Source organism: Oncorhynchus clarkii, chromosome 20, assembly GCF_045791955.1.
Source record: "Oncorhynchus clarkii lewisi isolate Uvic-CL-2024 chromosome 20, UVic_Ocla_1.0, whole genome shotgun sequence".
Taxonomy (NCBI): Eukaryota; Metazoa; Chordata; class Actinopteri; order Salmoniformes; family Salmonidae; genus Oncorhynchus; species Oncorhynchus clarkii.
In genome coordinates this window covers 84,126,614-84,148,243 of record NC_092166.1, presented here as the reverse complement: position 1 = coordinate 84,148,243, position 21,630 = coordinate 84,126,614, and the positions used below count along the sequence as shown (strand labels likewise).

Below are 21,630 nucleotides of genomic sequence, written 5' to 3'. Positions count from 1 at the left end.
GTCTAGTTACCACCGCTCCCCCTGGTCTAGTTACCACCGCTCCCCCTGGTCTAGTTACCACCGCTCCCCCTGGTCTAGTTACCACAGCTCCCCCTGGTCGAGTTACCACCGCTCCCCCTGTCTAGTTACCAACGCTCCCCCTGGTCTAGTTACCAACGCTCCCCCTGGTCGAGTTACCAGCGGTCTAGTTACCACCGCTCCCCCTGGTCGAGTTACCACCGCTCCCCCTGGTCGAGTTACCACCGCTTCCCCTGGTCTAGTTACTACCGGTCTAGTTACCACCGCTCCCCCTGGTCGAGTTACCACCGCTCCCCCTGGTCTAGTTACCATCGGTCGAGTTACCACCGCTCCCTCTGGTCTAGTTACCACCGGTCGAGTTACCACCGCTCCCCCTGGTCGAGTTACCACCGCTCCCCTGGTCTAGTTACCACCGGTTGAGTTACCACCGCTCCCCCCTGGTCTAGTTACCACCGGTTGAGTTACCACTGCTCCCCCCTGGTCTAGTTACCACCGGTCGAGTTACCACCGCTCCCCCTGGTAGAGTTACCACCGCTCCCCCTGGTAGAGTTACCACCGCTCCCCTGGTCAGGTTACCACCGCTCCTCCTGTTCTAGTTACCACTACTCCCCTGGTCTAGTTACCACCGGTCCCCTGGTCTAGTTACCACCGCAACCCCTGGTCGAGTTACCACCGCTCCCCCTGGTCTATTTACCACCGCTCCCCCTGGTCTAGTTACCACCGCTCCCCCTGGTCTAGTTACCACCGCTCCCCCTGGTCTAGTTACCACCGCTCCCCCTGGTCTAGTTACCACCGCTCCCCCTGGTCTAGTTACCACCGGTCAAGTTACCACCGCTCCCCCTGGTCTAGTTACCACCGCTCCCCCTGGTCTAGTTACCACCGCTCCCCCTGGTCTAGTTACCACCGCTCCCCCTGGTCTAGTTACCACCGCTCCCCCTGGTCTAGTTACCACCGCTCCCCCTGGTCTAGTTACCACCGCTCCCCCTGGTCTAGTTACCACAGCTCCCCCTGGTCGAGTTACCACCGCTCCCCCTGTCTAGTTACCAACGCTCCCCCTGGTCTAGTTACCAACGCTCCCCCTGGTCTAGTTACCACCGCTCCCCTGGTCGAGTTACCACCGCTCCCCCTGGTCTAGTTACCACCGATCGAGTTACCACCGCTCCCCCTGGTCGAGTTACCACCGCTCCCCCTGGTCGAGTTACCAGCGGTCTAGTTACCACCGCTCCCCCTGGTCGAGTTACCACCGCTCCCCCTGGTCGAGTTACCACCGCTTCCCCTGGTCTAGTTACTACCGGTCTAGTTACCACCGCTCCCCCTGGTCGAGTTACCACCGCTCCCCCTGGTCTAGTTACCATCGGTCGAGTTACCACCGCTCCCTCTGGTCTAGTTACCACCTGTCTAGTTACCACCGCTCCCACTGGTCGAGTTACCACCGCTCCCCCTGGTCGAGTTACCACCGCTCCCCCTGGTCGAGTTACCACCGGTAGAGTTACCACCGCTCCCCCTGGTCGAGTTACCACCGGTAGAGTTACCACCGCTCCCCCCTGGTCGAGTTACCACCGGTAGAGTTACCAATGCTCCCCCTGGTCGAGTTACCACCTGTCGAGATACCACCGCTCCCCCTGGTCGAGTTACCACCGGTAGAGTTACCACTGCTCCCCCTGGTCGAGTTACCACCGGTAGAGTTACCATTGCTCCCCCTGTCTAGTTACCACCGCTCCCCCTGGTCAAGTTACCACCGCTCCCCCTGGTCGAGTTACCACCGGTAGAGTTACCACCGCTCCCCCCTGGTCGAGTTACCACCGGTAGAGTTACCACTGCTCCCCCTGGTCGAGTTACCACCGGTCGAGTTACCACCGCTCCCCCCTGGTCGAGTTACCACCGGTAGAGTTACCACTGCTCCCCCTGTCTAGTTACCACCGCTCCCCCTGGTCTAGTTACCACCGCTCCCCCTGGTCTAGTTACCACTGCTCCCCCTGGTCGAGTTACCACCGCTCCCCCATGTCAAGTTACCACCGCTCCCCCTGGTCGAGTTACCACCGCTCCCCTTGGTCGAGTTACCACCGCTCCCCCTGGTCTAGTTACCACCGCTCCCCCTGGTCTAGTTACCACCGCTCCCCCTGGTCGAGTTACCACCGCTCCCCCTGGTCGAGTTACCACCGCTCCCCCTGGTCGAGTTACCACCGCTCCCCCTGGTCGAGTTGCCACCGGTAGAGTTACCACCGCTCCCCCCTGGTCGAGTTACCACCGGTCGAGTTACCACCGCTCTCCCTGGCCGAGTTACCACCGCTCCCCCTGGTCTAGTTACCACCGCTCAGCCTGGTCGAGTTACCACCGCTCAACCTGGTCGAGTTACCACCGCTCACCCTGGTCTAGTTACCACCGCTCCCCCTGGTCTAGTTACCACCGCTCCCCCTGGTCTAGTTACCACCGCTCCCCCTGGTCTAGTTACCACCGCTCCCCCTGGTCTAGTTCCCACCGCTCCCCCTGCTCTAGTGACCACCGCTCCCCCTGGTCTAGTGACCACCGCTCCCCCTGGTCTAGTTACCACCGGTGGAGTTACCACCGCTCCCCTGGTCTAGTTACCACCGGTTGACTTACCACCGCTCCCCCTGGTCTAGTTACCACCGCTCCCCCTGGTCGAGTTACCACCGCTCCCCCTGGTCTAGTTAACACCGCTCCCCCTGGTCTAGTTAACACCGCTCCCCCTGTCTAGTTACCACCGCTCCCCCTGTCTAGTTACAACCGCTCCCCCCTGGTCTAGTTACCACCGGTTGAGTTACCACCGCTCCCCTGGTCTAGTTACCACCGGTTGAGATACCACCGCTCCCCCCTGGTCTAGTTACCACCGGTTGAGTTACCACTGCTCCCCCCTGGTCTAGTTACCACCGGTCGAGTTACCACCGCTCCCCCTGGTAGAGTTACCACCGCTCCCCCTGGTAGAGTTACCACCGCTCCCCTGGTCTAGTTACCACCGCTCCTCCTGGTCTAGTTACCACTACTCCCCTGGTCTAGTTACCACCGCAACCCCTGGTCGAGTTACCACCGCTCACCCTGGTCTATTTACCACCGCTCCCCCTGGTCTAGTTACCACCGCTCCCCCTGGTCTAGTTACCACCGCTCTAGTTACCACCGCTCCCCCTGGTCTAGTTACCACCGCTCCCCCTGGTCTAGTTACCACCGCTCCCCCTGGTCTAGTTACCACCGCTCCCCCTGGTCTAGTTACTAACGCTCCCCCTGGTCTAGTTACCACCGCTCCCCCTGGTCTAGTTACCACCGGTCAAGTTACCACCGCTCCCCCTGGTCTAGTTACCACCGCTCCCCCTGGTCTAGTTACCACCGCTCCCCCTGGTCTAGTTACCACCGCTCCCCCTGGTCGAGTTACCACCGCTCCCCCTGGTCTAGTTACCACCGCTCCCCCTGGTCTAGTTACCACCGCTCCCCTTGGTCTAGTTACCACCGCTCCCCCTGGTCTAGTTACCACCGCTCCCCCTGGTCTAGTTACCACCGCTCCCCCTGGTCTAGTTACCACCGCTCCCCCTGGTCTAGTTACCACCGCTCCCCTGGTCGAGTTACCACCGCTCCCCTTGGTCTAGTTACCACCGATCGAGTTACCACCGCTCCCCCTGGTCGAGTTACCAGCGGTCTAGTTACCACCCCTCCCCCTGGTCGAGTTACCACCGCTCCCCCTGGTCGAGTTACCACCGCTTCCCCTGGTCTAGTTACTACCGGTCTAGTTACCGCCGCTCCCCCTGGTCGAGTTACCACCGCTCCCCCTGGTCTAGTTACCACCGGTCGAGTTACCACCGCTCCCCCTGGTCTAGTTACCACCGCTCCCCCTGGTCTAGTTACTAACGCTCCCCCTGGTCTAGTTACCACCGCTCCCATGGTCGAGTTACCACCGCTCCCCCTGGTCTAGTTACCACCGGTCAAGTTACCACCGCTCCCCCTGGTCTAGTTACCACCGCTCCCCCTGGTCTAGTTACCACCGCTCCCCCTGGTCTAGTTACCACCGCTCCCCCTGGTCTAGTTACCACCGCTCCCCCTGGTCTAGTTACCACCGCTCCCCCTGGTCTAGTTACCACCGCTCCCCTTGGTCTAGTTACCACCGCTCCCCCTGGTCTAGTTACCACCGCTCCCCCTGGTCTAGTTACCACCGCTACCCCCTGGTCTAGTTACCACCGCTCCCCCTGGTCTAGTTACCACCGCTCCCCCTGGTCTAGTTACCACCGCTCCCCCTGGTCTAGTTACCACCGCTCCCCTGGTCGAGTTACCACCGCTCCCCTTGGTCTAGTTACCACCGATCGAGTTACCACCGCTCCCCCTGGTCGAGTTACCAGCGGTCTAGTTACCACCCCTCCCCCTGGTCGAGTTACCACCGCTCCCCCTGGTCGAGTTACCACCGCTTCCCCTGGTCTAGTTACTACCGGTCTAGTTACCGCCGCTCCCCCTGGTCGAGTTACCACCGCTCCCCCTGGTCTAGTTACCACCGGTCGAGTTACCACCGCTCCCCCTGGTCGAGTTACCACCGGTCCCCCTGTCTAGTTACCACCGCTCCCACTGGTCGAGTTACCACCGCTGCCCCTGGTCGAGTTACCACCGCTCCCCCTGGTCTAGTTACCACCGGTAGAGTTACCACCGCTCCCCCCTGGTCGAGTTACCACCGGTAGAGTTACCACCGCTCCCCCCTGGTCGAGTTACCACCGGTAGAGTTACCACCGCTCCCCCCTGGTCGAGTTACCACCGGTAGAGTTACCACTGCTCCCCCTGGTCGAGTTACCACCGGTCGAGTTACCACCCCTCCCCCTGGTCGAGTTACCACCGCTCCCCCTGGTCGAGTTACCACCGCTTCCCCTGGTCTAGTTACTACCGGTCTAGTTACCGCCGCTCAACCTGGTCGAGTTACCACCGCTCCCCCTGGTCTAGTTACCACCGGTCGAGTTACCACCGCTCCCCCTGGTCTAGTTACCACCGGTCGAGTTACCACCGCTCCCCCTGGTCGAGTTACCACCGCTCCCCCTGGTCGAGTTACCACCGGTAGAGTTACCACTGCTCCCCCTGGTCGAGTTACCACCGCTGCCCCTGGTCGAGTTACCACTGCTCCCCCTGTCTAGTTACCACCGCTCCCCCTGGTCTAATTACCACCGCTCCCCCTGGTCGAGTTAACACCGGTCGAGTTACCACCGCTCCCCCCTGGTCGAGTTACCACCGGTAGAGTTACCACTGCTCCCCCTGGTCGAGTTACCACCGCTCCCCCTGGTCGAGTTAACACCGGTAGAGTTACCACCGCTCCCCCCTGGTCGAGTTACCACCGGTAGAGTTACCACTGCTCCCCCTGGTCGAGTTACAAACGGTCGAGTTACCACCGCTCCCCCCTGGTCGAGTTACCACCGGTAGAGTTACCACCGCTCCCCCCTGGTCGAGTTACCACCGGTAGAGTTACCACTGCTCCCCCTGGTCGAGTTACCACCGGTCGAGTTACCACCGCTCCCCCTGGTCGAGTTACCACCGCTCCCCCTGGTCGAGTTACCACCGCTCCCCATGGTCGAGATACCACCGGTAGAGTTACCACCGCTCCCCCCTGGTCGAGTTACCACCAGGTAGAGTTACCACCGCTCCCCCCTGGTCGAGGAACCACCGGTAGAGTTACCACCGCTCCCCCCTGGTCGAGTTACCACCGGTAGAGTTACCACTGCTCCCCCTGTCTAGTTACCACCGCTCCCCCTGGTCTAGTTACCACCGCTCCCCCTGGTCGAGTTACCACCGCTCCCCCTGGTCGAGTTACCACCCCTCCCCCTGGTCGAGTTACCACCGCTCCCCCTGGTCGAGTGACCACCGCTCCCCCTGTTCGAGTTACCACCGCTCCCCCTGGTCGAGTTACCACCGGTAGAGTTACCACCGCTCCCCCCTGGTCGAGTTACCACCGGTAGAGTTACCACCGCTCCCCCTGGTCGAGTTACCACCGGTAGAGTTAACCCCCGCTCCCCCCTGGTCGAGTTACCACCGGTAGAGTTACCACTGCTCCCCCTGGTCGAGTTACCACCGCTCCCCCTGGTCGAGTTACCACCGCTCCCCCTGGTCGAGTTGCCACCGGTAGAGTTACCACCGCTCCCCCCTGGTCGAGTTACCACCGGTAGAGTTACCAACGCTCCCCTGGTCTAGTTACCACCGCTCCCCTGGTCGAGTTACCACCGCCTCCCCTGGTCGAGTTACCACCGCTCTCCCTGGCCGAGTTACTAACGCTCCCCCTGGTCTAGTTACCACCGCTCAGCCTGGTCGAGTTACCACCGCTCAACCTGGTCGAGTTACCACCGCTCACCCTGGTCTAGTTACCACCGCTCCCCCTGGTCTAGTTCCCACCGCTCCCCCTGGTCTAGTTACCACTGCTCCCCCTGGTCTAGTGACCACCGCTCCCCCTGGTCTAGTGACCACCGCTCCCCTGATCTAGTTACCACCGGTTGAGTTACCACCGCTCCCCCTGGTCTAGTTACCACCGCTCCCCCTGGTCGAGTTACCACCGCTCCCCCTGGTCGAGTTACCACCGCTCCCCCTGGTCGAGTTACCACCGCTCCCCCTGGTCTAGTTAACACCGCTCCCCCTGTCTAGTTACCACCGCTCCCCCTGTCTAGTTACAACCGCTCCCCCCTGGTCTAGTTACCACCGGTTGAGTTACCACCGCTCCCCTGGTCTAGTTACCACCGGTTGAGATACCACCGCTCCCCCCTGGTCTAGTTACCACCGGTTGAGTTACCACTGCTCCCCCCTGGTCTAGTTACCACCGGTTGAGTTACCACCGCTCCCCCCTGGTCTAGTTACCACCGGTCGAGTTACCACCGCTCCCCCTGGTAGAGTTACCACCGCTCCCCCTGGTAGAGTTACCACCGCTCCCCTGGTCTAGTTACCACCGCTCCTCCTGGTCTAGTTACCACTACTCCCCTGGTCTAGTTACCACCGGTTCCCTGGTCTAGTTACCACCGCAACCCCTGGTCGAGTTACCACCGCTCACCCTGGTCTATTTACCACCGCTCCCCCTGGTCTAGTTACCACCGCTCCCCCTGGTCTAGTTACCACCGCTCCCCCTGGTCTAGTTACTAACGCTCCCCCTGGTCTAGTTACCACCGCTCCCCTGGTCGAGTTACCACCGCTCCCCCTGGTCTAGTTACCACCGGTCAAGTTACCACCGCTCTCCCTGGTCTAGTTACCACCGCTCAGCCTGGTCTAGTTACCACCGCTCCCCCTGGTCTAGTTACCACCGCTCCCCCTGGTCTAGTTACCACCGCTCCCCCTGGTCTAGTTACCACCGCTCCCCCTGGTCTAGTTACCACCGCTCCCCCTGGTCTAGTTACCACCGCTCCCCCTGGTCTAGTTACCACCGCTCCCCCTGGTCTAGTTACCACCGCTCCCCCTGGTCTAGTTACCACCGCTCCCCCTGGTCGAGTTACCACCGCTCCCCCTGGTCGAGTTACCACCGCTACCCCTGGTCGAGTTACCACCGCTCCCCCTGGTCGAGTTACCACCGCTCCCCCTGGTCGAGTTACCACCGCTCCCCCTGGTCGAGTTACCACCGCTCCCCCTGGTCTAGTTACCACCGCTCCCCCTGGTCTAGTTACCACCGCTCCCCCTGGTCTAGTTACCACCGCTCCCCCTGGTCTAGTTACCACCGCTCCCCCTGGTCGAGTTACCACCGCTCCCCCTGGTCGAGTTACCACCGCTCCCCCTGGTCACTGCTCCCCCTGGTCACTGCTCCCCCTGGTCGAGTTACCACCGCTCCCCCTGGTCGAGTTACCACCGCTCCCCCCTGGTCGAGTTACCACCGGTAGAGTTACCACTGCTCCCCCTGGTCGAGTTACCACCGGTCGAGTTACCACCCCTCCCCCTGGTCGAGTTACCACCGCTCCCCCTGGTCGAGTTACCACCGCTTCCCCTGGTCTAGTTACTACCGGTCTAGTTACCGCCGCTCAACCTGGTCGAGTTACCACCGCTCCCCCTGGTCTAGTTACCACCGGTCGAGTTACCACCGCTCCCCCTGGTCTAGTTACCACCGGTCGAGTTACCACCGCTCCCCCTGGTCGAGTTACCACCGCTCCCCCTGGTCGAGTTACCACCGGTAGAGTTACCACTGCTCCCCCTGGTCGAGTTACCACCGCTGCCCCTGGTCGAGTTACCACTGCTCCCCCTGTCTAGTTACCACCGCTCCCCCTGGTCTAATTACCACCGCTCCCCCTGGTCGAGTTAACACCGGTAGAGTTACCACCGCTCCCCCCTGGTCGAGTTACCACCGGTAGAGTTACCACTGCTCCCCCTGGTCGAGTTACCACCGCTCCCCCTGGTCGAGTTAACACCGGTAGAGTTACCACCGCTCCCCCCTGGTCGAGTTACCACCGGTAGAGTTACCACTGCTCCCCCTGGTCGAGTTACAAGCGGTCGAGTTACCACCGCTCCCCCCTGGTCGAGTTACCACCGGTAGAGTTACCACCGCTCCCCCCTGGTCGAGTTACCACCGGTAGAGTTACCACTGCTCCCCCTGGTCGAGTTACCACCGGTCGAGTTACCACCGCTCCCCCTGGTCGAGTTACCACCGCTCCCCCTGGTCGAGTTACCACCGCTCCCCATGGTCGAGATACCACCAGTAGAGTTACCACCGCTCCCCCCTGGTCGAGTTACCACCAGGTAGAGTTACCACCGCTCCCCCCTGGTCGAGGGACCACCGGTAGAGTTACCACCGCTCCCCCCTGGTCGAGTTACCACCGGTAGAGTTACCACTGCTCCCCCTGTCGAGTTACCACCGCTCCCCCTGGTCTAGTTACCACCGCTCCCCCTGGTCGAGTTACCACCGCTCCCCCTGGTCGAGTTACCACCGCTCCCCCTGGTCGAGTTACCACCGCTCCCCCTGGTCGAGTTACCACCGCTCCCCCTGGTCGAGTTACCACCGCTCCCCCTGGTCGAGTTACCACCGGTAGAGTTACCACCGCTCCCCCCTGGTCGAGTTACCACCGGTAGAGTTACCACCGCTCCCCCTGGTCGAGTTACCACCGGTAGAGTTAACCCCCGCTCCCCCTGGTCGAGTTACCACCGGTAGAGTTACCACTGCTCCCCCTGGTCGAGTTACCACCGCTCCCCCTGGTCGAGTTACCACCGCTCCCCCTGGTCGAGTTGCCACCGGTAGAGTTACCACCGCTCCCCCCTGGTCGAGTTACCACCGGTAGAGTTACCAACGCTCCCCTGGTCTAGTTACCACCGCTCCCCTGGTCGAGTTACCACCGCCTCCCCTGGTCGAGTTACCACCGCTCTCCCTGGCCGAGTTACTACCGCTCCCCCTGGTCTAGTTACCACCGCTCAGCCTGGTCGAGTTACCACCGCTCAACCTGGTCGAGTTACCACCGCTCACCCTGGTCTAGTTACCACCGCTCCCCCTGGTCTAGTTCCCACCGCTCCCCCTGGTCTAGTTACCACTGCTCCCCCTGGTCTAGTGACCACCGCTCCCCCTGGTCTAGTGACCACCGCTCCCCTGATCTAGTTACCACCGGTTGAGTTACCACCGCTCCCCCTGGTCTAGTTACCACCGCTCCCCCTGGTCGAGTTACCACCGCTCCCCCGGGTCGAGTTACCACCGCTCCCCCTGGTCGAGTTACCACCGCTCCCCCTGGTCTAGTTAACACCGCTCCCCCTGTCTAGTTACCACCGCTCCCCCTGTCTAGTTACAACCGCTCCCCCCTGGTCTAGTTACCACCGGTTGAGTTACCACCGCTCCCCTGGTCTAGTTACCACCGGTTGAGATACCACCGCTCCCCCCTGGTCTAGTTACCACCGGTTGAGTTACCACTGCTCCCCCCTGGTCTAGTTACCACCGGTTGAGTTACCACCGCTCCCCCCTGGTCTAGTTACCACCGGTCGAGTTACCACCGCTCCCCCTGGTAGAGTTACCACCGCTCCCCCTGGTAGAGTTACCACCGCTCCCCTGGTCTAGTTACCACCGCTCCTCCTGGTCTAGTTACCACTACTCCCCTGGTCTAGTTACCACCGGTTCCCTGGTCTAGTTACCACCGCAACCCCTGGTCGAGTTACCACCGCTCACCCTGGTCTATTTACCACCGCTCCCCCTGGTCTAGTTACCACCGCTCCCCCTGGTCTAGTTACCACCGCTCCCCCTGGTCTAGTTACTAACGCTCCCCCTGGTCTAGTTACCACCGCTCCCCTGGTCGAGTTACCACCGCTCCCCCTGGTCTAGTTACCACCGGTCAAGTTACCACCGCTCCCCCTGGTCTAGTTACCACCGCTCAGCCTGGTCTAGTTACCACCGCTCCCCCTGGTCTAGTTACCACCGCTCCCCCTGGTCTAGTTACCACCGCTCCCCCTGGTCTAGTTACCACCGCTCCCCCTGGTCTAGTTACCACCGCTCCCCCTGGTCTAGTTACCACCGCTCCCCCTGGTCTAGTTACCACCGCTCCCCCTGGTCTAGTTACCACCGCTCCCCCTGGTCTAGTTACCACCGCTCCCCCTGGTCGAGTTACCACCGCTCCCCCTGGTCGAGTTACCACCGCTACCCCTGGTCGAGTTACCACCGCTCCCCCTGGTCGAGTTACCACCGCTCCCCCTGGTCGAGTTACCACCGCTCCCCCTGGTCGAGTTACCACCGCTCCCCCTGGTCTAGTTACCACCGCTCCCCCTGGTCTAGTTACCACCGCTCCCCCTGGTCTAGTTACCACCGCTCCCCCTGGTCTAGTTACCACCGCTCCCCCTGGTCGAGTTACCACCGCTCCCCCTGGTCGAGTTACCACCGCTCCCCCTGGTCACTGCTCCCCCTGGTCACTGCTCCCCCTGGTCGAGTTACCACCGCTCCCCCTGGTCGAGTTACCACCGCTCCCCCTGGTTGAGTTACCACCGCTCCCCCTGGTCGAGTTACCACCGCTCCCCCTGGTCGAGTTACCACCGCTCCCCCCTGGTCGAGTTACCACTACTCACCTTATTCAGTTCTCTGTTCATTTTCTCAGGGTGAAACTGTTCGAGGAAGTTCCTGAACTTCAGAGCGTCCATCGCTACAATCTCTGTGCACCTCCTCTGCCAGGTGTCTCTGTGGACGACAGAGTTAAGTCATATCAAATGTATTTTATAAAGCCCTTTTTACATCAGCAGTTGTCACAAAGTGCTTAACAGAAACCTAGTCTTAAAAAAAAACCCAGAGAGCAAGCAATGCAGAGGCAGAAACACAGTGTCTAAGAAAACTCTCTAGAAGGCAGGAACCTAGGAAGAAACTTAGAGAGGAACCGGGCTCTGAAGGGTGGTCAGTCCTCTCCTGGCTACCGGTTAGTTGGGAGGAAAAGTCATTATATCAGGCTCTTGGTAATTGAGTAAATCAATATTGTAAACAACTTCAGAGTGAAATCCCTTAAATATGTAAAGTATATTTTAAAGCGGTCTGATCAGTAAGCACGTACCTTGGGGTCTTGTCCTGATGTTTGCCGTCCCATAGGTAGCTGTCTGCGTAGCCAGTGTACGTACTGTACTGCTCAGTACCTGGGGGAAGGCCAAACAGAACAGACACCGTTCATGACCAGACCAATATCATTAAAGAGATAGTGAAAGATTTTGGCAATTAACTTGTTCTAATTACACCCGAGTCGTGTGCACTCATGGATACCATTTGTATGCTTCTGCGTGCTGTTTGAAAGAAGTTTAGAGGGAGTTTCGCGAGCCAATGCTAACTAGCGTTAGGGCAATGACTGGAAGTTTACCATTGGCTCGCAAAAAAACCCACCTTCAACTTCCTTCCAAAACTGTACACGGAGACATACAAATTATATCCCTGAATTCATCTGACTGGCTAAGTAGGAAATGGCTTAGTTGCCAAAAATCGCATACTTTTCCCTTTAAATGTTAGCGCTTTGACATCGTCAATTGAAGGACGTTATCAATGGAGCGTCAAATTACTGACACATCAGTGACTGACAATGACCCCGAAAAATGTGATATTATTTGAGTAGTTGAGATATGATAAAACAAAACGGTCAGGAAAGCTGTGATTTTTACAGCCAGCCAATCGCTTAATCTTTTTGTTAATTATTCCATGTGAAGTGATGCCACAGGAGAGCAGCTGTCTCCAACAACAGGAAGGTCAAGTTATTACCTCCCTAGGAAGACGAGAGCGCTAGACTGCGTCACAAATGGCATCCTATCCCCTATATAGTGCACTACATAAGTAGCCCAACCCACAGGGGAGGAAGGGATAGAGGGGGAGGGTTCAGAACAACAGCCCAGCCCACAGGGGAAGAAGGGTTAGAGGGGGAGGGTTCAGAACAACAGAAGGTACAAATGAACCCCTCATTCATTAGGCCTCATTAGTACCTGCGGTGGCTTTGTGTGTGTGTGTACAAACAAGAGCGGATTACTGAAGCCTGGTCAGTGGGTGCCTCCTCTCAAGAAGCAAGAATGTCACGAGCCCTTCAACATTTGACAAGCCCAGGACGTCATTACCAATCAGCTCATAATTTTATTTTTTCTAGTGAACTTACACTCATTTGATGTATTTTAACCAGGATTGTCTACTCAGTAAAAATCCCCACTGTTTTCCGGGGAGTCCTGGTAAGTAATCACTGCCTCAGTAAGGCTCTCTGGTGTTTAATTCCAGTTCCCAGAATGATACACAAGGTTTATTAAATACAAATGTATTGTTCCAGAAAAAAATATTTTTGGGCGGTATACCGTATTGGTATGGAAATACCCACGGGATGGTTTGCATATACCGTGAATACCGTGGAAACAATTTCTTTAAATTTTATTCAATAGATTTGAATATTTGAAGTTACTTTTTAAATGACATGTTAGGAGATAAAGCAGATTGCGTTCTTCATTTCACCTTTCACATTATTAAGATTACCGTTACTTCTCCAAAACGTCTTTCTGCCGTGTTTGAGAAGTCAAGAAAGCTCTGTATTTTGTCCCTGTGCCACCTTCTAGCGTTTTCTTCCTCCTACCTTCTTTCCCCCCTCTGCTCTGTGTACCCATGCTGCTCTTCCTCCTACCTTCTTCCCCCCCTCTGCTCTGTGTACCCATGCTGCTCTTCCTCCTACGTTCTTCCCCCCTCTGCTCCGTGTACCCATGCTGCTCTTCCTCCTCCGTTCTTCCCCCCTCTGCTCTGTCTACCCATGCTGCTTTTCCTCCTCCGTTCTTCCCCCCTCTGCTCTGTCTACCCATGCTGCTCTTCCTCCTCCGTTCTTCCCCCCTCTGCTCCGTGTACCCATGCTGCTCTTCCTCCTACGTTCTTCCCCCCTCTGCTCTGTGTACCCATGCTGCTCTTCCTCCTACGTTTTTCCCCCCTCTGCTCCGTGTACACATGCTGCTCTTCCTTTTACGTCCTTCCCCCCTCTGCTCTGTGTACCTATGCTGCTCTTCCTCCTACGTTCTTCCCCCCTCTGCTCCGTGTACCCATGCTGCTCTTCCTCCTATGTTCTTCCCCCCTCTGCTCCGTGTACCCATGCTGCTCTTCCTCCTATGTTCTTCCCCCCTCTGCTCCGTGTACCCATGCTGCCCTTCCTCCTACGTTCTCCCCCCCTCTGCTCCGTGTACCCATGCTGCTCTTCCTCCTACGTTCTTCCCCCCTCTGCTCTGTGTACCCATGCTGCTCTTCCTCCTACGTTCTTCCCCCCTCTGCTCTGTGCACCCATGCTGCTCTTCCTCCTACGTTCTTCCCCCCCTCTGCTCTGTGTACCCATGCTGCTCTTCCTCCTCCGTTCTTCCCCCCTCTGCTCCGTGTACCCATGCTGCTCTTCCTCCTCTGTTCTCCCCCCCCTGCTCTGTGTACCCATGCTGTTCTTCCTCTTCCGTTCTTCCCCCCTCTGCTCCGTGTACCCATGCTGCTCTTCCTCCTACGTTCTTCCCCCCTCTGCTCTGTGTACCCATGCTGCTCTTCCTCCTACGTTTTTCCCCCCTCTGCTCCGTGTACACATGCTGCTCTTCCTTTTACGTCCTTCCCCCCTCTGCTCTGTGTACCTATGCTGCTCTTCCTCCTACGTTCTTCCCCCCTCTGCTCCGTGTACCCATGCTGCTCTTCCTCCTATGTTCTTCCCCCCTCTGCTCCGTGTACCCATGCTGCTCTTCCTCCTATGTTCTTCCCCCCTCTGCTCCGTGTACCCATGCTGCCCTTCCTCCTACGTTCTCCCCCCCTCTGCTCCGTGTACCCATGCTGCTCTTCCTCCTACGTTCTTCCCCCCTCTGCTCTGTGTACCCATGCTGCTCTTCCTCCTACGTTCTTCCCCCCTCTGCTCTGTGCACCCATGCTGCTCTTCCTCCTACGTTCTTCCCCCCCTCTGCTCTGTGTACCCATGCTGCTCTTCCTCCTCCGTTCTTCCCCCCTCTGCTCCGTGTACCCATGCTGCTCTTCCTCCTCTGTTCTCCCCCCCCTGCTCTGTGTACCCATGCTGTTCTTCCTCTTCCGTTCTTCCCCCCTCTGCTCCGTGTACCCATGTTACTCTTCCTTCAGAAAAGCAAGCATCACAACTTTGTTCATTTGCACAATTTATCTCATTCACTTTCGCTTGTAAATAAATGTTCACACTCACCGAAAATGACAAATTGTTAGCTACTAGCGATGCTTGTATAACTTTGAGCTGGATTTGCCTGTCGTTGCAATTAGTTTATGTTCGTTTTCACTCGTTAGGACTGAGCTAACAGCGTCTATGTGATTTTGCTATTACTTGTGCTAATGTTGTTAGCATTCTGATAATAGACATCCAATGGCCTTTTTTTTTGTGCGTTTTTAGAACCCCCCCCCTTGTGTGCTGTCGGTAATACCGTAAAACCCGACACGGTAGAGTAACGGTATGAATATCTGGATACCGCCCAAGCAGAACTGTACAAAAGCCACATGGGCTACATTTTGGGTGATCGAGATCACCACGAGACATTTTTTGTTGTTGTTATTCTTGCTTTAATAAAAGGCCCAGTGAGGTCAAATGTAAATTATCCTGTTTTATATATATATATATATATATATATATATATATATATATATATATATATATATATTAGTTCCACACTATGAAGTTGGAATAACATTATGAAATTCTGATAACGTCCCTTTAGGATACGAGTTTGTTTTTAAAAAGACCACCTGAAATTTCAGCCCGTTTTAAACAGAAACTACCTCTTATCTTCCTTCAGTAGATGGTCACAATGTAAAGAGATTTGTGATTATCCATCTGTAAATGAAACAAAAAAACAATCTCTACGAATAAAATATAATATTATGATGTTGATGATTACATATTGGCTGATGTTAAGATAGTAAGATAGACTGACGCAAAGGAAACTGTAAAATACAGTGATGGAGATTGAGCCAAGGCACTATGAGTTTTGGAAATCAATTCAACTGTTTCTGGCAGTCGGAGAGCTGGACGGCGCAACACATCTACAAAACCGTACAAGGGAAAAGCCAGCATCTGGAGAGGAGCTTGGTTAATAGATAAGGGATACCTCCCAGATGATGTTCCCTAGATATTAGACAGACATTTCACTAGAATAGGGAATAGTGTGCCATTTGGGACGGCAGGTAGACTAGTAGTCAGAGCGTTGGGCTAGTAACCCGAAAGGTTGCTGGATCGAACCCCCGAGCTGACAAGGTAACAATCTGTAGTTCTGCCCCTGAACAAGGCAGTTAACCCACTGTTCTCCTGAACAAGGCTGTTAACCCACTGTTCCCCTGAACAAGGCTGTTAACCCCACTGTTCCCCTGAACAAGGCTGTTAACCCACTGTTCCTAGACCAGTTAACCCACTGTTCCCCTGAACAAGGCTGTTAACCCCACTGTTCCCCTGAACAAGGCTGTTAACCCCAACTGTTCCCCTGAACAAGGCAGTTAACCCCACTGTTCCCCTGAACAAGGCAGTTAACCCCACTGTTCCCCTGAACAAGGCAGTTAACCCCACTGTTCCCCTGAACAAGGCAGTTAACCCACTGTTCCCCTGAACAAGGCAGTTAACCCACTGTTCCCCTGAACGAGGCAGTTAACCCACTGTTCCCCTGAACAAGGCTGTTAACCCACTGTTCCCCTGAACAAGGCTGTTAACCCCACTGTTCCCCTGAACAAGGCTGTTAACCCCACTGTTCCCCTGAACAAGGCTGTTAACCCACTGTTCCTAGACCAGTTAACCCACTGTTCCCCTGAACAAGGCTGTTTAACCCACTGTTCCCCTGAACAAGGCTGTTTAACCCACTGTTCCCCTGAACAAGGCAGTTAACCCACTGTTCCCCTGAACAAGGCTGTTAACCCACTGTTCCCCTGAACAAGGCTGTTAACCCACTGTTCCCCTGAACAAGGCAGTTAACCCACTGTTCCCCTGAACAAGGCTGTTAACCCACTGTTCCCCTGAACAAGGCTGTTAACCCCACTGTTCCACTGAACAAGTCAGTTAACCCACTGTTCCCCTGAACAAGGCTGTTAACCCACTGTTCCCCTGAACAAGGCTGTTAACCCCACTGTTCCCCTGAACAAGGCTGTTAACCCCAACTGTTCCCCTGAACAAGGCAGTTAACCCCACTGTTCCCCTGAACAAGGCAGTTAACCCACTGTTCCCCTGAACAAGGCAGTTAACCCACTGTTCCCCTGAACAAGGCTGTTAACCCACTGTTCCCCTGAACAAGGCAGTTAACCCCACTGTTCCCCTGAACAAGGCAGTTAACCCACTGTTCCCCTGAACGAGGCAGTTAACCCACTGTTCCCCTGAACGAGGCAGTTAACCCACTGTTCCCCTGAACGAGGCAGTTAACCCACTGTTCCCCTGAACGAGGCAGTTAACCCACTGTTCCCCTGAACAAGGCTGTTAACCCACTGTTCCCCTGAACAAGGCTGTTAACCCCACTGTTCCCCTGAACAAGGCTGTTAACCCCACTGTTCCCCTGAACAAGGCTGTTAACCCACTGTTCCCCTGAACAAGGCTGTTTAACCCACTGTTCCACTGAACAAGGCTGTTTAACCCACTGTTCCCCTGAACAAGGCTGTTTAACCCACTGTTCCCCTGAACAAGGCAGTTAACCCACTGTTCCCCTGAACAAGGCAGTTAACCCACTGTTCCCCTGAACAAGGCAGTTAACCCACTGTTCCCCTGAACAAGGCTGTTAACCCACTGTTCCCCTGAACAAGGCTGTTAACCCCACTGTTCCACTGAACAAGTCAGTTAACCCACTGTTCCCCTGAACAAGGCTGTTAACCCACTGTTCCCCTGAACAAGGCTGTTAACCCCACTGTTCCCCTGAACAAGTCAGTTAACCCACTGTTCCCCTGAACAAGGCAGTTAACCCACTGTTCCCCTGAACAAGGCAGTTAACCCACTGTTCCCCTGAACAAGGCTGTTAACCCACTGTTCCCCTGAACAAGGCTGTTAACCCACTGTTCCCCTGAACAAGGCTGTTAACCCCACTGTTCCCCTGAACAAGGCTGTTAACCCCACTGTTCTCCTGAACAAGGCAGTTAACCCACTGTTCCCCTGAACAAGGCAGTTAACCCACTGTTCCCCTGAACAAGGCAGTTAACCCACTGTTCCCCTGAACAATGCAGTTAACCCCACTGTTCCCCTGAACAAGGCAGTTAACCCACTGTTCCCCTGAACAAGGCAGTTAACCCACTGTTCCCCTGAACAATGCAGTTAACCCCACTGTTCCCCTGAACAAGACAGTTAACCCACTGTTCCCCTGAACAAGGCAGTTAACCCACTGTTCCCCTGAACAAGACAGTTAACCCACTGTTCCCCTGAACAAGGCAGTTAACCCACTGTTCCCCTGAACAAGACAGTTAACCCACTGTTCCCCTGAACAAGACAGTTAACCCCACTGTTCCCCGGTAGGCCGTCATTGAAAATAAGAGTTTGTTCTTAACTGACGTGCCTAGTTCAATAAAGGTTAAATGAAAGAGAGAGATAACACTTTCATTCATGCACTGCAGGACGCAGACAGACATTTTACACTTGACCATCACCAGTGGACCATCACCAGTGGACCATCAGAATGATGCTAAACGGTGTCCTTCTAACTGAAACACCGTCCATTGAAGGGGGAAGTGATATTGACAGAGCAGATCCTCGGAAGAGGACGACCAAAGGTTCTTATTCAGACTAAACAAATGTTTGGATTCTCTGGACAGCCAATGGTTGACCCATTTAACCAGAGGTCTTTATAAAGCCAGTCGTTTCCCTCCCTCTTATAGCCACACAAAGTTGTTTTAAACATCTGAAAGATCATTTCGATAGACCACAGACCAGACTAGAGGCCCTGGACTGACTGATGATTAGGAATTGCATTCACTTCAATGCTTTGATGCATTAATACGCCCAGGTCTCAGCATGAATTGTTTCTGACAAATATACAGTCTCTAATTTGTTGAGGACTGGTCAGGTGGGCGGGGCAGAGAAAGGTCAGAGACAAATGAAACCTGCAGCTTTGTCAAAAGGACAACTGGACAAGTGGTGATGATTTCCCTCGAGAGGGTTGTGGCGAAATCTGCACGGAGCCAACTTCACGGTGCGCTGCCACTTTAAGAGCGCATGAGCAGTAAGGAAGGAGGAAATAAATACCGCTACAAGGTTACTGTCATTCATGCCCCAACCAAATTGAAGCTGTTCTGAGGGCCAAACGGGGTGCAACTCTAGATTAGGAAGGTGTTCCTAATGTTTTGTCCACTCAGTCTGTAATAATGGCACTGTATTCCCTGTAGGTTGCCATTTGGGACACAACCCAGGACATATCAGTGAACGCTGTGGAAGTGGGACACAACCCAGGCCATATCAGTGAACGCTGTGGAAGTGGGACACAACCCAGGCCATATCAGTGAACGATATGGAAGTGGGACACAACCCAGGCCATATCAGTGAACGATATGGAAGTGGGACACTCCTTCCAGGAACTCACAAGCACCTAGAGTTTTCTAGCTCCGCCCACCCAATCACCAAACTAACCCTCTCCACCAGCCACCCAATCAGCATTCTAACCCTCTCCACCAGCCAGCCAATCAGCATTCTAACCCTCTCCACCAGCCAGCCAATCAGCATTCTAACCCTCTCCACCAGCCACCCAATCAGCATTCTAACCCTCTCCACCAGCCAGCCAATCAGCATTCTAACCCTCTCCACCAGCCAGCCAATCAGCATTCTAACCCTCTCCACCAGCCACCCAATCAGCATTCTAACCCTCTCCACCAGCCAGCCAATCAGCATTCTAACCCTCTCCACCAGCCAGCCAATCAGCATTCTAACCCTCTCCACCAGCCACCCAATCAGCATTCTAACCCTCTCCACCAGCCAGCCAATCAGCATTCTAACCCTCTCCACCAGCCAGCCAATCAGCATTCTAACCCTCTCCACCAGCCAGCCAATCAGCATTCTAACCCTCTTCACCAGCCAGCCAATCAGCATTCTAACCCTCTCCACCAGCCAGCCAGCCAGCCAGGGACAGAGAGAGGACAGGTCACCTCTGAGAGAGGAGTAACCTTCAGCCTCCCTCCTCACCACTCCTTGTCCCGACCCCGCACAGATCCACTCTCCCCTCCACTAGCCTCTCTCTCCTCCCCCTCCACTAGCCTCTCTCTCCTCCCCCTCCACTAGCCTCTCCCCTTCCCTCCTCCATCTCTCCTCTTTCCCCTCATCCCTCCCCTTACCCCTACCTCCCTCCCTTCCCTCCCCTTACCCCTACCTCCCTCCCCTCTCCTCTTTCCCCTCATCCCTCCCTCCCCTCTCCTCTTTCCCCGCATCCCTCCCCTCCCTCCCTTTCCTCTCCTCTTTCCCCTCATCCCTCCCCTTACCCCTACCTCCCTCCCTTCCCTCCCCTTACCCCTACCTACCTCCCTCCCTTCCCTCCCCTTACCCCTACCTCCCTCCCCTCTCCTCTTTCCCCTCATCCCTCCCCATCCCTCCCTCCCCTCTCCTCTTTCCCCTCATCCCTCCCCTCCCTCTCCTCCTTCCCTTCCCCACTTAAATCACTTAATGTTATTACAGCAGTACTAGAATTCATGACCTCAGAACAGAAGGACCTGCCCAAGACCCTGTCCCACTAATGGACTCTCCCATTCCATCATCTTTATTAAACCTTTTCCTGTGCCACCACCACCACCAGCATTTTGTTGTATCATTGCGGGCCGGACGGCCGGGCCGGTGGTATTAAATCATATTACCCCGTGATACGTCTTGACATGGGGGGGGGGTTAATGGATATTACCTCCCCCATTGAAATTTGCCAAAGTGCCCAGGCCTAATTGAATTAGCCTTGATTGCCTGGCCGGGCTCTGCTGTGACAGGGGAAAGCAGATGAGTCACCGATGGTTATCCCGCTGACCAGGAATGACGTGACGCCGAACAGAGTGCAAACAATTCCCTCTGAGAAAACTAACCTGTGTGATGTTACAGAGTAGCTAGCAAAAATGTTACCACGACTAACATTATGGATCTGCATTAGTATACACGTCAAAAGTCTCAATGCAAAGTTATACACCTCTCTTTTCTATTTGAGGAGGTATCACATAAAACGGATCAGAATTCCCAAACAGTGACAAAGTCGTGTCGGAAAAAAGCTTTTCCGAGAGATGATGTAATGTGAGCCAGTCTATTCCCCTAGAATGTAAAACTCCCAACAGAAATACCTTCACATGTATACCTTTAAATTAAAGCAAATGATTTGCACTTATGACTACTGGTTTAAAAAAAAAATACCTGTTCTGCTGACTTACAAGCAAATACTTTATGAATGAATGTATACAAATCTACTTGCAAGGTTGCTAGCCAATTAGCATGCTAACGTTTGCCCTACTAGACTACTAGCTTTACGTTAGCACTACACAAGTCAGCCAGTTGCTATCAACACCTAGCTTACAGCTACATTAAAGTAAACCAAAGTTTTGGAAACCAAAGAATGTTAGCTATACGCAGTTATCTTAGCCAGCAAGCTAGCTATCCAGCTAACGTTAGCTATTTAGCCAACTAACTACTAGCCTAGCCAACCACCACGGTTATGGTCGGCAAGCTAGAGCCCAACTACTGGAGAACAGCTAGAACTACTAAAACGTAACCACAAATCAAAGCAGAGAGAGCAGGGACAGATTGATTGATGGCAAAAAAAATTAAAGCGTGCAGACTGAGTTAGTTATCAAAGCTAGGGGGAGGCAGATGCTTCACCGGCCGATGAAGAGTCAGGGAATTCAAAAGTAGTTAGATTCCAGATGTCCGTCAGCTAGTGTGCTAGCATAAGCCAAGGTAGAAAAAGTTACAAAACACACGTAGCTTACTTCACAGAGAACATGCCGAAAAGTTGACGAAACAAAAAAGGAGAACAGACGAGGTACTACACAATTAGAGCAGGTATGATTTTCTCTTTCGTTTGGAGCCCACGGCAAGAAGGCACTGTAGTCTGCTGTGCTAAAAGGTTCCCACTAGATACCACAGCTACAAAGTCTGCAAAAAAAAAACAAATTCTCTTTTTACAACAGTGTCTTTTTAAGAAAGGGGAGATGTAGACAAGCTTGATTGATTATTGATTATGAATCAGCTGTGTAGTGCTAGGAGGTAAAAAAACAAAACGTGGACCTCTTGGGGTCCAGAGGACCGAGTTTGGGAAAACACTGTTGAAGACGGAGTGTTT

At 55.0% G+C, this 21,630-nt stretch overlaps 1 protein-coding gene across 2 annotated transcripts in view; it reads right to left on the bottom strand.

Moving 5' to 3' along the window:
- LOC139376996 (poly(ADP-ribose) glycohydrolase-like) overlaps positions 1–21,630 on the bottom strand; it is a 96,559-nt gene that overhangs the window by 20,584 nt on the left and 54,345 nt on the right. For both annotated transcript variants that reach the window (XM_071120046.1, XM_071120045.1), the window contains 2 exons: positions 11,454–11,532; positions 10,981–11,089 (listed from right to left, as the gene is read on the bottom strand). In XM_071120046.1, coding sequence (XP_070976147.1) covers positions 10,981–11,089; positions 11,454–11,532 — 188 coding nt within the window. The remainder of the gene's footprint in view (positions 1–10,980; positions 11,090–11,453; positions 11,533–21,630) is intronic.